Source organism: Neoarius graeffei, chromosome 28 (genome assembly GCF_027579695.1).
Source record: "Neoarius graeffei isolate fNeoGra1 chromosome 28, fNeoGra1.pri, whole genome shotgun sequence".
Taxonomy (NCBI): domain Eukaryota; kingdom Metazoa; phylum Chordata; class Actinopteri; order Siluriformes; family Ariidae; genus Neoarius; species Neoarius graeffei.
In genome coordinates, this window is record NC_083596.1 from 6,461,613 (window position 1) to 6,479,420 (window position 17,808).

At 40.6% G+C, this 17,808-nt stretch overlaps 1 protein-coding gene across 2 annotated transcripts in view; it reads right to left on the reverse strand.

Annotated features, from left to right (window-relative positions):
* Positions 1-17,808, reverse strand: part of fubp3 (far upstream element (FUSE) binding protein 3) — a 75,580-nt gene that overhangs the window by 28,795 nt on the left and 28,977 nt on the right. Inside the window, exons 2-3 of one of the 2 annotated variants that reach the window (XM_060912873.1) lie at positions 16,050-16,158; positions 992-1,022 (exon numbers count right to left, since the gene is read on the reverse strand). In XM_060912873.1, coding sequence (XP_060768856.1) covers positions 992-1,022; positions 16,050-16,158 — 140 coding nt within the window. Of the gene's footprint in view, positions 1-991; positions 1,026-16,049; positions 16,159-17,808 lie in introns of both variants that reach the window. The other variant, XM_060912872.1, reaches the window with a different exon arrangement.

A 17,808-nucleotide genomic window follows, 5' to 3' on the forward strand; every position in this document is an offset into this window, starting at 1 on the left:
AAAATTTATTACTGAAAATCTGGCAGAATGCTCTATTAAAGAAAAGATTAAAAAAAAAATTAAATAGTCTTTGTGTGTGCTGTGAAGTGGTTTGAAAAAATGAAATCGGAATCAGCCAAAATCGGTATCGGCAGGTCACACTCCATGGAAAATCGGAAATCGGCCCAAAAAATTGCAATCGGTGCATCTCTAGTAAAAACTAAACTTTAACTTAAATTTTGGTGAGTAATTTTCATAAATTTAAAAGACAGGTTTTCCACCAACATCAAGCCCAGCAAACTAATGGCCTGCCCTGTAATGTAAAGTTGGGTCGAGGAATGAAACCAGGCAGGGTTCTGGGAAAAATTGTTTTAGCTGTCTTCTCTTAAAGAACTTAAAAGAATTTAGATTGAACTGAATAATCTCAAATGCTTCTTGTAGCTTTAAAATAGTCCCAGCAGGTGACTCTGAAGAAAAATACTGTGTGTTTGAACACCGCCCGCTGTAAACACTTTGCATACACCCCAATGACCGACTCCACCGACCACCGCACACGATTCCCTCATCGGCGCAGTGGAACACCACAAATTGCTACCTGGTCTGTGGGAAACACTGTGTATGCTCTTAACAGCTGTGTGTACGGAATTCTGACAGCTGATGAGAAAGAGGTTCGGAGTAGTCAGTGACAGAGCTGAAATTATTATTATTATTTTTAACCATCCTGGACATGGTCACTTCCGAGAGGATTTATACAAATAGATTGCAAGCGGATAATTCTTCAAAACACCACAGATGTAGAAACTAATATGGACTCAGAACAATGTGTCTGGATCGCAATTGTATAAGAAATTGTTTCACAAAGAATTAAAATTTGTATATTTTTAGAACCAGAATGGCATTTTAAGAGATGAGACTCCTCTGACTGCATCGGTACATAAAATGACCACTTGTTCTTTATTATCTAAACTGTGTTTGATTGAGGATTTGATTAAAAACACTGAGAAGGACTCACCTTGGATGTACCATTGCACCAAGCTGGTTCCCTACTTCAAAAAAAAAAAAGAAAAAAGTCAATACAGCAGAACGATTAGCATAGTTTGTCTAAATACAGTAGCAGCTATAAGATTTGATCAGATACAGGAAGTCGATCAATCACTCACTCATATATAGGCTAAAATTTAACATTTAAATCAAATTTAAATAAAACATTTAAATCATTGTGTTTATTGCAGCAGAAACGGACAGTGATTCTCTAAGGGCACATCTTTTATCTCTAACTGCTTTTATATAGCCATTTCTGTACTTTCTCTTCCATTTGAATTCACAGAAAAACTAATTCTCCAATGTCGGGTCAATAGAACAACAAGAATTACTACCAAGTCTGAGCCTTCAGACAAAATCCAAATGCGTTTGACTATTAAAAGACCTAAAAATGACTGAAACAGTCAAATTAATTTAAAAGAAAAAGTTAAAACCACCACACACACACCAAGCTGAAGAAGCAACCAAACCCCAAACACTTCCATCTTTTGTCCATTTCAGTTTCTCCTTCTATAAATAAATATATAGCTATTAGGCCATTATTAAAAAATGTTCTGTTTCCGGTCCACCGGCCGGGTGAGTGCCGTTTGTGCGGGTGAAATTTTTTTTTTTTTACGCCAGTTTTTCGGGTTCGTAAATCTAAAATCGAACTTGACATTTCCGCATTCCCAGGGCTTTCCACTAAGGCTCATACTAGCCAGCCATAACAAATAAGTAGCCGGGGGGGTGAACACAAAAACTCCTGTGCACGCAGTTCCCAGGGTTAAATGTATTTTCCACAGACCATTTATTTATTCACTTTACTCAAATACAAAGTAAAATGGCAGTAAATCTTCTTTCTTTTCTTGCGTATTGCATCATGAGGCGTTCCTGGCTTGTAAATCTCTTATTTTCGGTGCATGACACATTCACGCAGCTGAGTGCGCGCGCACACCGCATGTCGGGGCGCGGATGAGTTACTCTCCCTTGATCAACAGTTCAGTTTGACATTGTCAGTCCGTTAGATAAACATTTAATTTTATTAAAATTGAAAATTAATATTTAGGGCCTGTGGGCTACAAAAATAGTCATTAAAGTAGCCGGCTGGACTTAATTGTGTGGCCGGCAGCCGGCGCTTGTGGAAAGCCCTGTCGAATCAGCTCTGCGCATGCGCCGTGCGGCACAAAAAAATGGCAGCCACCATGAAGGAAGGAGATCCGGAGTTTTCAAACATTTGCTGAAGTGTGAAATCGCAAAATGGTATTCTAGCGAACAACAAAATAGTAAAGATTCAGAAAAAAAAAAATCATTCAGTGATCATTTTAATAGTGTAATTTCATCCGAACTAGGCCTAACGGCCGATTTAGAACTACAAAAAGTCCGTGTGTCGGACATTTTAAGTACCTTTGTAAAAGTTTTACAAATGTTGCAGTCAGCATTTAAAATGCTAACTTAGTTTTTGTACAAGTTTCAGTTGATTAAACTGTCATTTTATTAAATGTGTCTGCTTTTGTAATTAAAAAAAAGTACTGAAAGAAAAGGCAAACAGCATTGCGATTTCTTATCCATCCATATATAATAAAAATAAATAAATAAATAAAAATAAATCCCTCCCTCCCGACTGAAATTTTTTTTGCCCACCCGGTGGACAGGAAACGGATTTTTTTTTTAAGGATGGCCTAAAGATCTACTATTGTATGCAATTCCAACTTGTTTATTCTTACAAGCAAAATGGCAGCATGTCCAAACAGCAACTCTGCACTTCCACAAAATCTTATTTCCTTCTTATTTTTCATTACTCTGTTATGCCGCTTTTCCACTACAAACGCGGCTGAGCCGTGCCGAGTCGAGCTGAGTCGGGCTGAGCGGGGCTGTTGGAGTTGCATTTCGACTACAACCGCGCTGAACCGTGCTGGCTGGAAGTGGGTGGACACATTGGGTGGAGTTAGCGAAAGTGGGTGGACGTCAGGTGATGTCGTTAAGCAGCGCAAACAGTGACATCAGTGACAGTGGCGGAACAAGTCAGAGCCGGGCCGGGGGCGGGGCAAATGACCGGGCCCTTTATTAAAGCTTATCATAACATCATTTTAGGCTACAAAATGTCCGCAACTGCGGTGTTTACCAATTTCAACACTACCGGGTGCAACTATGTTATTTAGTACATCAAGTCCTTCAAACGAACATGTAACTCAGAAACAAAAAACATTAGGATACTGTACATGGCTCATAATAAAACATCAATAGCCTATACTGCGCACATGATTTGAAGGGCATACGAATGAGCGCTCAGAGTGGTGACAGGAAGAGTCAGAAATAAAAGGAGGGCGGTGCAAACCTCACTGAATGCACTGTGTTTACCAATTTCAACACTACGGGGTGCAACTGTTATTTTGTACATTAAGTCCTTCAAACGAACATGTAACTCAGAAACAAAAAAACATTAGGCGACATACTGTACATGGCTCATAATAAAACATCAATAGCCTACTGCGCGCATTATTTGAAGGGCATACGACGAGCCTTGCGCTCCGCGAACTCGTCCACGATGCTCTGTATGTCACTGATTCAGTGATCTTTTAAGCGGTAGTCTCACGACCCGAATAGTAAACAATAAACATGGAGGACATGGAGTCGTTAGTGTTGCTGGTCTTGGTGCTGTGGCAGACAGATACTGGCAAGAGCGTATAGATGAGGCGAGGCGCATAAGGCTTCAGAAATTCTCGTAATTCGTAATTATTCTTCTTCCGGGTTTACGGTGTTTACAGATCCCAGCGCGCTCGCGGGGCGTGTGTGGGCATGTGAGGACACTCCTCCTCACCAATCAGTGCACAGGGGAGTGTCTGCTCACGCCCCCAGCCTCAGTCGGCACGGTTTGGCTCGCTTCAGCCCCACTCCAAAACGGTGCGAGTTTTAGGGGCTAAGCAGGGCTGAAACGAGCTGAGTCGTGCTGGTTTTTGGTAGTCGAAATGCGAGCCGTGTCGGGCTGAAGCGAGCTGAAGTGAGCTGAAAAAGGGTAGTGGAAAAGGGCCATTAGTCGGCACACTGGAACATAACCACTATTATTCTATCCACATCCACTGGATGAGCAATCGTACGCTCTGATTGGCTACTCTACTACTAGGCTATTGGCTCATATACCGTGAGTAGAGGAAAAACAAAATGGCGGCGTTTTGCTGAACCAACCGAGGACGAAATAAAAACAGCCCCCCCCCAAAAAAAGCAACAAAATATGGAATGAAAAGTATTTGATGGTAAGAATGTATGTATTTTTCAAGAATCACCACATTTTTCACAAATTGCGCCGGTCATTTCACCGGCTCGTTAAGCGGAAATTATTTTGTTGGATGTTTGGCATAAAGTTATTTATCGAATTTGCAAAAAATAAGAATGCTCCGTTTCTCAAAATCCAGTGAATGTGGATAGAATAAAACAGTTATTCCACTCCATCTCGTCGTACATGGCTTATAGATAACCCGGTACTACGTGCCTCGTCGGCTATCAGCTCATGTACAACTCGATTTTGTGGAATATCTTAATTGTATGTCATGATGTTGCTCTAACATCTGGCCACGGATAACCGAAAAGCATCTCTGAACCCAAAGTCTCGTCTTTTGTCCAGTTTCAGTGGCTCTGTGCCCAGCGTAGCCTCAGACTCCTGTCCTTGGTTGAGGATCCGAGATGCTTTTCTGCTCACAACCTTTATAAAGACCAGTTATTTGACTTCCTGTGAACTCTGAGCAGTCTGATCATTCTCCTCTGACCTCCCTCAACAAGCCGTTTCTGCACCGCAAAACTGGATGGATGTTTTTGTTTTGTGAATAAACTCCAGAAGTTCTGCATGTTCTTTTAAAAAAAAAGAAAAGAAAAAAAAACAATAATTGCAGGAGGAGATCAGCCATTTTGGAAACATTAAAAGCAGCTCATGTTGCAAAAACGCCGAGATCAGCGATTTTTTTTTTTTGATGCTTGACATGAAAATTACGTGACGCTCTTGACTTGCATCTGTAGGATTTTCCTGTACTTCTACAATGAAAGAGATATTCTAGTCTACTTTTTAATGATGAAATCAATTGCTTCAATACGACTCTGAATAACAGCGAGGGAAGTCAATCACAGGTTTGTGAGTGTAGTGTGAATAAAAGTTAAGCCTGAAGAAAGGAAACCTACAAAGCAACCACTGCGCAGTCACAGCTTGCACTTCCAGTTCTGTGTTTGTGTGTGTACGCGATACGGAAAGCTATTTGGTTGTGGTGATTTCCAGTCAGAGCGACAGGAAGTTATTTTTGCTTCCTTCATTCAGACACGATGTTACGAGCGTGACGAGAGAAAAAACAGTGCAGAAGTGTGTCTCGGGCTTGCACACCGTTTTCCACTGAGGTTTCGGTAAACCAGCTCGATACGAATGAAAGTAAAGAAATCGGATGTGACCGCACACGTCAGCAAAATTCAATAAATGGTTTTATTTAAAAAGGAGGTCATTTCCACATAATATTCCACCAAGCTTCTTTCCATTTTATATTTATGTACTTGATCACTCTTGCTGTTATTTTTTTTTTTAATCAGTTTATATTTTAGCTTTTTTTTTTTTATTTAGGCCAACATCTGGTTATTTTACAACTGCATTTCCATACACATTTAAATTCCTGCAGTAAAGATACATCACTCCATACACCACAAGTGACCATCAGTTAGTGTGAGAAATCACTCATCCTTTCCCTCCACACCACGACCGCTGTTACAGAACACTAAATATTTGAAATGTGCCGTCCAACATATCTGCAGCGTTTGTGTAAACTACACTGGCGAATACGTTCATCAAGCAACCACACTTCCTGTTCATGCCTTTACGCATTTAAAACCAGTTGGGTTATTTGCAAGCATGGGGGGAGAAGAGGAAAAAAAAAAAAAGATCACTAACACACACGTACGTCAAATAAACCATGACATCAGTTATAGATTTAAAAGACCTACACAGGTGTATGCAAAGCAAGATGGCTAAAAACATACCAGTGACTCGACCACAGATAAAGAGAACACCGCGAGTTAAATCGGTCCGTCAGCTACGAACGCGATGGTATTACAATATCTAGTTCAAGCAAAGAGCAAGTGTAATAACTCCTGATATCTCAGAGCATCTATAATATCTACACTGTTAAAAATAAGGGTACAGGAGGAGTTAATTTCTGTCCCCTATGGTACAATCTACACTAATGTACCTCTTAGGGCTCATTATTGGCCCTCAAGGTAACTATTGCCCCTTTTCCACCAAAGCAGTTCCAGGGCTGGTTCGGGGCCAGTGCTTAGTTTGGAACCGGGTTTTCTGTTTCCACTGACAAAGAACTGGCTCTGGGGCCAGAAAAACCGGTTCCAGGCTAGCACCAACACTCTGCTGGGCCAGAGGAAAGAACCGCTTACGTCAGCGGGGGGGCGGAGTTGTTAAGACCAACAACAATAAGACCGCGAAAGATCGCCATTTTTAAGCGACGAGAAGCCGCAACTGTACAAACGCGAAGTCATCCATTATTATTATTGTTGTTGCTGCTGCTTCTTCCGCGTTGTTTTTGCTTCGATATTCGCGCCAAGGTTTATGCAAACATAGCGACGTAACTGACGTATACAACGACGTAATGACGTGTCTTCTCTTAGCACCGCAAGCGATGGAAAAGCAAACTGGTTCTCAGCTGGCTCGCAAGTTGAACGAGTTGTGAACCAGCACCAGCACTGGCCCCGAACCAGCCCTGGAACTGATTTGGTGGAAAAGGGGTATATGTGAACCTTTACTGGGCCAAAAAAGTATGGAATCAATTTTGTGACAAAATGTTCATACAATACTTTTGAAATATCAAACAAAAACGATAAATCAAAATTTAAAAAAAAAATTCTAAAAAAAGTCAATTTTTTTAGACTGGCAAACAAATTATTCGTGTAATCGTGCAAAATATCAGTCTGTTACTCTTCAGAAACCTTTTATTTTTGTTCCGCGTCTTTCTCAGTTTTTTTTGACGCAATTTATTTTGGTTGCAATTCCAGCTTTCTCGTTTGCGCTCCCTGACTTCTTGCTTGCAGTTTTGGCACAAACTTCATGTGTGGGTGGGCTGTCCAGGAATGCATTCCCATTGGGTAACTTGTGTTTGACTGACAGCTACGCTCAGTGATTCCCCCGGAGGCTGTTGCGGCCATTTCCTACTCGGATTCTGGCGGACTGTTTGACGAGTGACCGATCCATTGACGGTAAACAAGGATCGAATGGACTTCACTGGCGACTATGATATTGAATTAATTCAACAAAGTATAAGTACGGGACAAATGTGTTGTATGTGTTGCAGTAGTGCACAGGTCCATTCGATCCTTGTTTACCGTCAATGGATCGGTCACTCGTCAAACAGTCCGCCAGAATCCGAGTAGGAAATGGCCGCAACAGCCTCCGGGGAATCGCTGAGCGTAGCTGTCAGTCAAACACAAGTCACCCAATGGGAATGCATTCCTGGACAGCCCACCCACACGTGAAGTTTGTGCCAAAACTGCAAGCAAAAAGTCAGGGAGCGCAAACGAGAAAGCTGGAATCGCAACCAAAATAAATTATGTCAAACAAAACTGAGAAAGACACGGAACAAAAATAAAAGGTTTCTGAAGAGTAATAGATTGATATTTTGCACGATTACACAAATAATTCGTTTGCCAGTCTAAAAAAAAATTAGACTTTTTAAAATTTTTTTTTTTTTAAATTTTGATTTGTTGTTTTTGTTTGATATTTCAAAAGTATTGTATGAACATTTTGGCACAAAACTGATTCCATAAAAAAGTACATACATACATGTTCCGAATTGGTATATACGTAAAGGGTACAAATAAGTACCTTAGAAAGTCCTGCTCCAGTGACAAGCCACTGTACTCCTAAGGGTACAATAATTAATGGTTATTCCATGAAATCGAGTCGTACATGAGCTGATGGCTGACGAGGCGCATAGCACCGAGTTAGCTATCAGCCATGTATGACGAGTTTGAGTGGAATAACTCTTATTCTATCCACATTCACTGGATTTTGAGAAACGGAGCATTTTTTTTTTTTGCAAATTCAATAAATAAAAAAAAACTTTGTACAAAGCGTCCGACAAAATCGTTTCCGCTTAGAACAAAGAAACCGGCAAAAGGACAGGAGCGATTTGTGAAAAATGCTACGATTATTCTTGAAATTTTTTTTTAAAAAAGGGTATGCGCTTACAATCAAATCCTTTCATTCCATATTTTGTTGCTTTTTTGTTTTCGAGTAGAGTTTTTATTTCGTCCTCGGTTGGTTCACCAACACGCTCCACCATTTTGTTTTTCTATACTCATGGTATATGAGCTGATATCCTAGTAGTGGAGTAGCCAATCAATCAATCAATCAATCAATCAATCAATCAATCAGAGCACGCGATTGCTTGTATCCAGTCAATACGGATGGAATAATACACTTCATTTTCTAAGAGTGTATCTGTATCTACATCTTAAATAACATGATACTCTGGGTTATTGTTCTGAATTAATGTTGCCTCACAATTTCTCTCTCTCTTTCAGCAGAGAGCATGATCAATACTGGCAGTGCACGAGATTTTATGAGAAAAATATGTTCTTTAAAATAGCTTTAAGAAAGAAGAATAATTAGTGATGTGATCTTTTCATTTCTGAATGTGCAAATAAAATTTTTTCCTCTAGTTTTCACCACGGTCTTAAAATATTGTCAATCCCTTGACAGCAGCACGATGCATCAAACCATGCAGATCCAAATCAAGAGCTTCAGTTAAATGTTCACAATGTTCAAACATCAGAATAGGAAAAATCACGATCTCAAAGTGTGACTTTCACTGTGGCATGGGTGTTGGTTTGAGCTAGATGGACTGGTTTGAGTGTTTCAGAAACTGCTGATCTCCTGGGGATTTTCACACAAACAGTCGCCAAAGTTTACACAGAATGGTGCGAAGAGGGGAAAAAAAACAAACAAACAAACATTGAGTGAGTGACTTTTGTGGGTGGAAACAAACGCCTTGTTGAGAGGTCAGAGGAAGGAAATAGTAACTCGTAGCAACTCTCTACAACCGTGGTGAGCAGAAAAGCATCTCAGCACGCAACAGCAGAACACCACATTGGGTTCCAGTCCCGCAGCCGAGAACAGGAGTCTTAGAATCAAAAACAAGTTCCTATTAAAGTGGCCGGTGAGTGTATATCATAGTGAAAACTTTGTCATATGTTATCACATTTTATGACATTTAGCAAACACTTTTCAGCCTGACTGATTCGGTTTCCAGGGAAGTAAAACACAGAACTTTTACTCTCCCATAGTCAGAGGTGGACAGTAATGAAGTATATTTTTTTCACGGTCTGGTTTCCATCAAATCCTGCGCTCTGATTGGCTGGCAAGCGGGTCCGTATCCTACGGTACGGACCCCAGTTACGGACCTCTGGTGACTCGTTCGTTCACAGCAATAACAAACATAGTAGCATTTTTTTTGTCAACATTTATCTTTTTTTTTTTATATTTATAAAGATTATCAAAAATCTTAATTTTTGCCAGCATTTCTCAGGAGAATAGCATTAATTTTACAGCATGGATAGCGATAACGACAGTGTTCACAGCGAAAGCGAGTTTTACTACCCTGAGGAAGAAGAAATAAAAAAACATTTCAGGAGAAAGCTAAAAACCTGTAACTTGCTAACGCCGAGCAAAAACATGGCTGAATCCTGAATGATTCAATTTTGTATAAATAGGGGACTACATAGGCGGCAAAATGTAGTTTTTTTCCTGCCATGGAAGTGCACTTGTATACCGAGGAGGAAGCCATTTGCACTACAGCCGTGAATGAGGATTCAAAATGGCGGCTCGGCTCGGTTTTCCCTTTCGGGCGCTCTCGTTTTCTGTTAGAATTTGATAAAGAAAAAAAATAAATATATTATTTACCAGCTTAAGGTCGGTCCGTATGGTGAAATGCCGTGACCTCGTCCCAGAGGGCCTCGCTCAGTACTTTCAAGACCTCGGTCACGGTATTTCACCATATGGACCTCCCAGCTGGTAAATAATATATACACATACATATTTACTTGAGTACTGTACTTAAGTATACTTTGAGTATCTGTACTTTACTCGAGTATTTTCTTCTGGCAACTTACGACTAACTTCACTACATTTGAAAGACAAATATCAAACTTTTTACTCCACGACATTTCTATCAAGGTCCTCATTACAATGAAGCAGCTTTGAAAAGTGGCTTTTTCTCTTTTCTTTTCCAAAACGCGATTTATTTTCCCCCAGGTGACACAGACAGTAATCACGAGGGTCACTTCACGTCCTTAGATCGTATAAAATCAAGTTCAAGGAATTCTCCGCAGCATCATTTAACATGATCAGTTGATGGCAGAATGGAAGGAGGCGGTACTTCTGGGGAACGCACACACCCACGTTTCAGTTTTCTGAAAGGAATAAAGAGTCGTTTTGTTTTAAATGTTTGCCTAAAACGGAGCACATCACAGCCTACAAAACTCGCCGTCCGACCTGCGGAAGCATATTGAGGTATGCAAATGTTTTATTCCAAGAGAAAACTTGCAATGAAGTTGTTTGTGCTTTTAAAGCTAGTGATAACATTGCAATAGCTATGCAGTCTGGTTAGTCAAATGACTTTCTATGGACTTGCTTGCCAAGTTGCCGCAGCCTTGTCCACGGCTAACGTTAACACATAGCTAGTTAACTTGGACACTGTTAATTCGCATGTGAAAATGGAGTTACCCCAACATGAATAATGTTAACTTCTCTGAAGTCCTTTCAGAAATGTTTTAGCATAATCTTGCCAAATAAACAAAGATTTCTACATTCTTTTCTAGTAACGTTAGCTACCCAATATGATTGAGTTTGAAAAGAGTTTGCTAGCATGTCAGGTGATGCTTCACTGACTAGCAAGCTTAACGTTAAACCACCATGATTCCACAGGCAGATTACGCACGCGCACACACACGAGACCTGTGAGATGGACAGTAGTGCACTAGTCAGTCACAACAAATTGATGGAATTTTTTTTATATCAGATGATGGTCTTGCATTTTTATTTTTTGTCTAGCTTAAAGCAGTGTTGCTGTTGGGCAGTTATTAAGCTCGAGGTGTGGATCTGGGTTTTAAGCAGGTTGGATTGTCATTTTTATTTTCTGAGCAAGCTGCATTTACAGCTATTCTACTGTCTTCCTAATTAACATACACATACATGTGTGCACTGTCAGAACACTACCATGCTGCTTTGTGGGGGTGGGGAGGAGTGTTTTAATTTAATTTAATTTAATTTAATAAAAACAATTAAAGTTCTTGTTCAGTTGTGTTTCATTATGTAATGTTCTACCAGGCGTTTATTCTCCAGGTTCTACAAGTTAGTCAGTAAATCCAGTCGGGTGCTTCAGAGGCATTAGGTTTTATAAGCGTTGTGGCAATAATTCAACAATGTCTCATCTCATCTCATTATCTGTAGCCGCTTTATCCTGTTCTACATGGTCGCAGGCAAGCTGGAGCCTATCCCAGCTGACTACGGGCGAAAGGCGGGGTACACCCTGGACAAGTCACCAGGTCACTGCAGGGCTGACACACAGAGACAAACAACCATTCACACCTACGGTCAATTTAGAGTCACCAGTTAACCTAACCTGCATGTCTTTGGACTGTGGGGGAAACCGGAGCAGCCGGAGGAAACCCATGCAGACACGGGGAGAACATGCAAACTCCACACAGAAAGGCCCTCGCCGGCCATGGGGCTCGAACCCGGACCTTCTTGCTGTGAGGCGACAGCGCTAACCACTACACCACCGTGCCGCCCCGATTCAACAATGTGTTGACAGAAAATGTACTTTTAATACTTAAGTATTTTTAAAAGCGAGTACTTTAACTTAAGTAAAAATTTGACTGGACAACTTTTACTTGTATTGGAGTAACACTTGACCAGCGGGATCTGTACTCTGACTTAAGTAATGAAGTTGGGTATTTTGTCCACCTCTGCCCATAGAGCTCGCTAATGGATTACTCCGACAAAAACAGACTTTTTTGCTGTGTTTCTTTCCAAACATCATTTCAGGTGATGATTATTCAGTATCTTTACACACAGTGTCACATTTGCTGTATAAATCTCTCCCAGCCAAGTTAAAGGAGAACTGAAGGCAAATTTTTTTATTATCAAAATTCTATTTCTCATTTTATTAAATATAGGAATGCATTTTTGATCTCTATTTTGTCGCTGCTATCGCAAGTTATGAGTGTTTGAAATATGCTCTGTAATATATCAGTCCACATAAAGCGACGGCCGTAAACGAGATTCGTTGAGACCTGTGCGAGACATCGTAGGACGGAAGTAAAACGTACAGCGGAAATCAAAGTGACCGACATCTGCCAATGTTCCCTGTGTCCGAAATCGTTCACTACTCCCTATATAGATGGGACTATATAGTGAGCTCATTGGTAAAAAAAAATTTATTTTTTTTTGGGGGGGGGGCTGGCGCGCCGGCGGAGAGCACTTTCAGGCACCAGTCCGTTGTGCTGGTTTTTACATCATTACTGTCGCACAATTAAAACGTGCCAGATCAGTTGGCTGGTGGGTTGCAAACTAATAAATACATGCATGTGTTTTTGTGATAAATCCATATTATACTGAGCGTATTTCACACATTAATCAATACAAAGTACCTGCAGCTTTCAGTTCTTTTAAAGGTCCCATGGCATCGTTTTTTCATTAATTGTGCGGTGGTCTCTAGTATGAATAAATGCCGAGAGCCGGTTTTGGTGAAAAAAATGCTGTGGTTCTCCTGTTTCAGGCTGTTCTAGTTTGGTGGAGGAGTGGGTGGCGGGAGAGCGACAGGATTTCAGCTCTTATCATTAATATTCATGACATGTAAATGTGTTACCTCTGATTGGCTAACAGCACTGTGACGCTACCTCCAGTGGGTCAGAACAAGTGGATGTGGGTGTCTTACTATGGCGAGAGAGAAGGAACAAACCGCGAAGGGAAAAATACCGCGCGCTGACGTCATTAAGGTGCGACGCGAGGAAATAAAATAAATTCAACAAATGTTTGGGTTTTTACTGAACAAACAAACAAATAAAATGAACGAGTGACTTAAAAAAAAAAAAGAATGTGGGTGTCTTTGTAAAAACTGTTTTGATTGGCTATTATAACAGAGCATGCTGCATGCTTTTTGGTTTTGTAGCGCAGAGTACCTGGCTAACTGCAGGAAGCGGTTAGCTGCACAGCTAATGTAGCCATTGCAAGGCTAACGCACCGATTTTAAAACACGGCAAAACGACTTAACAGTTATACACTTACTTGTTCGGTGTTTGTGGCTGATGCGGCAGGGATGCTTGGTACGGACCCAGGCTTCAGTGACAGTTGATGTGCAAAACCTGCCCTGTACTGTCCCAAGTTGTGGAAACATTCATCAGGAAAATGCTTCTGACAAACATACACCGTCTTAGGTAGACTCGACGGCGTATTATTGGAGTAAATAAAATTAAGCCACTGCGTCTTCAGGGGCTCTCCCGTCGGCAGTAAAAACAGACTCTTTTCTGTGTTGTCACATCCATGTACAGCGCAATTTCCACGTTTGGTGGCAACTTTTGAGCTGGGCGGGCAATCCATACAGTGGGTGGGAATCCGGGGGATCATCTCCCTTGCTGACGTAGTAAAGGGAAGAGCCTATCAACGCGCCATTTTGACGCGCCATTCTCAAATGTTGACAAAGGGTGGGCATAGTTTGGTTTACACATTATGAAATTTCTAGCCACTGGGGTGACTTAAGAAGGTCAGAGGAACTCATTTTAACGTTAAAAAACCTCAAAGTGAAAATTTCATGCCATGGGACCTTTAAATCAAGGCTGAATACTTTCTTCTTTGCTGCTGCCTTTTATTAAAAATCACATTTGAGACTTAATTTGATTTTTCAGCACGACCGCAAAAAAAAAAAAAAAAAAAAAAATCTGCGCGCCCTCTTTCGAACGCTGATGTAATCAAGCTGGAAGTTTTGTTTGTTTTGATAGCAGGAAAGTTTGAAAAAAGTAGGCAATAATCGTCATTTAAACCCGTTTTTGTGCAATATTTTGTTTGGAAAACTGTTCAAAATGGCGGCACTGACACCTGGCTGACGCTTCTTCACGTTCCGAAGTCTCGCACAAATCTCGTGAAGATCGCGCGGATAAGCGACGCCTGCCGTGGACCAAACAAACTAAATTCAACACAGCTGAAAACCGAATAGGCCGATAAGTATAATATTTAATTGCAATTCATTACCAATAAGAGTCATGATAAGGTTACTAAAACCGAAAACATAATTGAATAACACGTTAAGAAATAAAGCAAGTTTAAAAATGACTTCAGTTCTCCTTTAAAGAACCGTGAAGGAACTCCGCACATGGTGTGTTTGTGTGACTGAGTAAAGCTCATGTAGCACACAGAACAGCACACTCACTTCCTGCAACGACTTCGGGAAGCGGTCATGCTTAAGGCCCGAGGGTTTCTTTTCCTCCCCCCATGGTGGAGCTTTAACGCGAGTAAATTATTGCAGAAGAAGAAACAGCGCAGTTGATGACGGCCACGTGTCAGGACTCGGAGGCCTGATAAATCCCTTCTCCGTCCTTGCAGTGGCTTGGACTGCTGTTGCCTACACACTTAATTTACTTTGTGCTCCATTGTGTAATCCCCACCAGAAATAACACCGTGAGCCGAGAGGCCGCGCGCGCGCACATGCTCACTGCAGAGCTCTACATGCAAAGACTGTTTGGCAACCTTGAAAACGCCAAAATATTTTTTGCACCAAGACAAACAGCTTTGGCATCGTCTCTTAAAACTTATTGCATGAACATCAACAGGACATGCATTTTCTTTTTTTTTTTTGCAATGCAAAATCACCCATGCCATCATAAACACTGGGAGAATTTAAAAACTCCTCATATCTACTTCAATAAACAGCCAAGGTCAACAAATAGATGAAGAAAAAAGTGGACAAGGACAGGGCGCCTTCTTTTTCTGTCTGAAGGCTGTTTGTTTTACAGAAAAATGATCACGTATAACAAGATACAGAGACAGTTACTTCACTGCTGTCTTATAATAATGGTGGGGTTTTTTTCGTCTTTTTTTTGGAGGGGGGCACACTCAGGATGAGGAAATACAAGTTCTAAATAAATGAACTCGATTTAATCAAATATAAGCAATAGACATGTAACAATCAACCAATTCACAATTCGAGTCACGTTTTTTTTTTTTTTTAAAGTAAATGAAAATGTTATTGCGAAAAAAGTAGCATTTATTTTCCTATTCTGCACCAGTTTAAATATTCCTTGTGTTAAATTGCACAAAAAAAAAAATTTTCTTTACAGCTAAAAATAATTTTCCCACATCTGTCGTAAAACAACCTATTCACAAAAATACTCCTTTTATTAAAAATAAGTTAACAAATCAGCCTTTTCTTAAACTTTTACACACATTTGTACTTCCTCCGTTTGCTTCCCTTTATTTTATCTTTCTGCAGTCTGTAAAAAGAGAACTCTGATTTCCTGTCTAATCTATTTGTACACAATCACGGCAGTTCGCTCACATTCCTGTTCTCGTGTGTTTACTTCATTTCGTGCCATTAGAGCTGCGTTACTTCTGCCTAGGGTGAAATCACAAGCTTTCCTGCCATCGTACAGTACACCATTACAACCTCTGCTGCCTAAACACAATTACAGCTCGGAAAAACTAGGATTACACATGTACGTATTGATTCGAATTGTCAAATTTGCATCATGATTTACTGTCACACGCCTAGTATTAAATAAATATATATTAGTCATGATCTCCTAAACAAAATTTAAACATTAAATTTAGTAAATGAAAGTAAATTCTCTGTAATACACTAACCAAACAAATAAAAAATGTCATTAGCTACAATATATTCAGGACCCCAAATACAAGTTAACAAAACCCTCACGCTCTCTTCCTTTCTTACTTCAAATCTTAACTGGTAAACCTTAAAAATAAATTTAGTGAGCAGTCAAAATCAGAGATTGAACTTTACCACCTTCATCTAGGGAGCGTTTCTGCCCTCCGTAGCCGTAAATTGAGGGATCAACAACAGGAGAAGAGTGGTTCAGATGGGGCATCTGGTCTCCGCCCATCTTAGCCGCAATCTGAAAAAAAAAAAAAAAAAAAATTGCAGGAAGTCATGGATCAGAAAGATGCAGTTTGTTCAGAGAAATTAAGGCAGTCACAAAAAGTGCATAACAGATGACTGATTACTTAATGGTGCCATAATAATTTATTTTAATATAAAGAAAATAAACCGTCACCTATGGCTTTATCCCCTGCTATGTTTACTCAAGCCTCTTTTCCACCAACATGACCTAGGTGCTAGTGCCGGTTCAACTTGCAAACCTGAGAAGCGGTTTGCATTTCCATGGGCGAGTGAATGACATCATTACATCACTGTATACGCCTCGATATGCCTTCCCAGCAACACTAGTGCCAAGCACAATAATAATAATGGTGGACTAGATGCAACATTAGTTGTTTTTTTTTTTTTAAACGGCGGTCACAAAGTTTTAATGGTCACGTTAATCCCGCCCACAGCCCCGGACACAAGTGGCTCTTGGTTCAAGACCAGAAAAGCATTAGTGCCACTCTTGAACCACTTTTCCTGGCCGGTTCTTTGCCTGTTGAAACCATCCCTCGAACTGCCTTTGGTGGGAAACGGGTATCTGACACAACCCACCATCAGCAGAAAGGCTTGTTGAACCTCTTACCCATCCGAGCACTTATAAAGCATCTGGCTTCCATAAAGCAGCGCATTTAATAACGGCCAATTTTCAGTTCTCTTCTTACGAGCCAACATTTAAACAATTGTTTCTCCTGCCATTATGACGAGATCATAACTTTTATATATTAAAAAAAAAAATCCCCCCCCCCCCCCCCCACCCTCTTCGAGCGAGCTTCACTAATCGTTTGTGCACTTTTCATAGGTGGGGGAAAAAAAAAAATACATAAATAGTCACGTAGCTTCCTATCTGCAGTTTAGGCATTCACGCTAAACACAAAAGTAAAACCGGACACAAAAGAAATTCCGATTTATCTGAATTCTTTCATTCTTTTCCCGTGTTGTTTTTCACCATTGAAAAGTATAGCCTTTCAGAAAATTACAGAAAATTGAGATGACTGCCTGGAGGCATGATTGATGTCATTTCACAAAAGGAAAGGACCAGAAGAAAAAAAAAATCAAAATATAATGTTTCCAATTTAGTGTGTCTCAATTAGAGGCATGCATCACCTTTAGAGTGTCAAACCTTCTAGATGAGACGCTGTGATGCCCGAGAGAGAGAGAGAGAGAAAGAAAGTGCAAGTGAGCATGCCACATTCTCTCCCCCCCCCTTTCAGGCTAAAGCCTCTTTCTTGGGAATGCTGGAATGCCAGTAATGTGAGCGTGCCGATAAATCTGCTACCCAGGCAAGAAAAAGCCTGACAGCCGTTGGAGGAATTCAGACCCAACAACTGGCCACTTGTTGCCCAGAGGTTTTGGGTCCCAGGGCAGGGAAACGCAGCAGTGCTTTTCCGTCCTTCATGGAGAAACAACACGGATGTGCATTTGGTTCTCAAAATGGTGCCCGTGGACCCTCAGGGATTCATCGCCAGAGGGTTTTTGTGTCCCCCCCCCTTCTCCTACAGCATGAAAATCACCCTAATCGAAGCTATTATACTTAGTGTTGAGGTTTTTTTGTTTGTTTTTTAAAGGTCATTAGGCTGTGACGCGTCAGTTGAAATGAACGCATAGTTTCGGTGGAATAAAA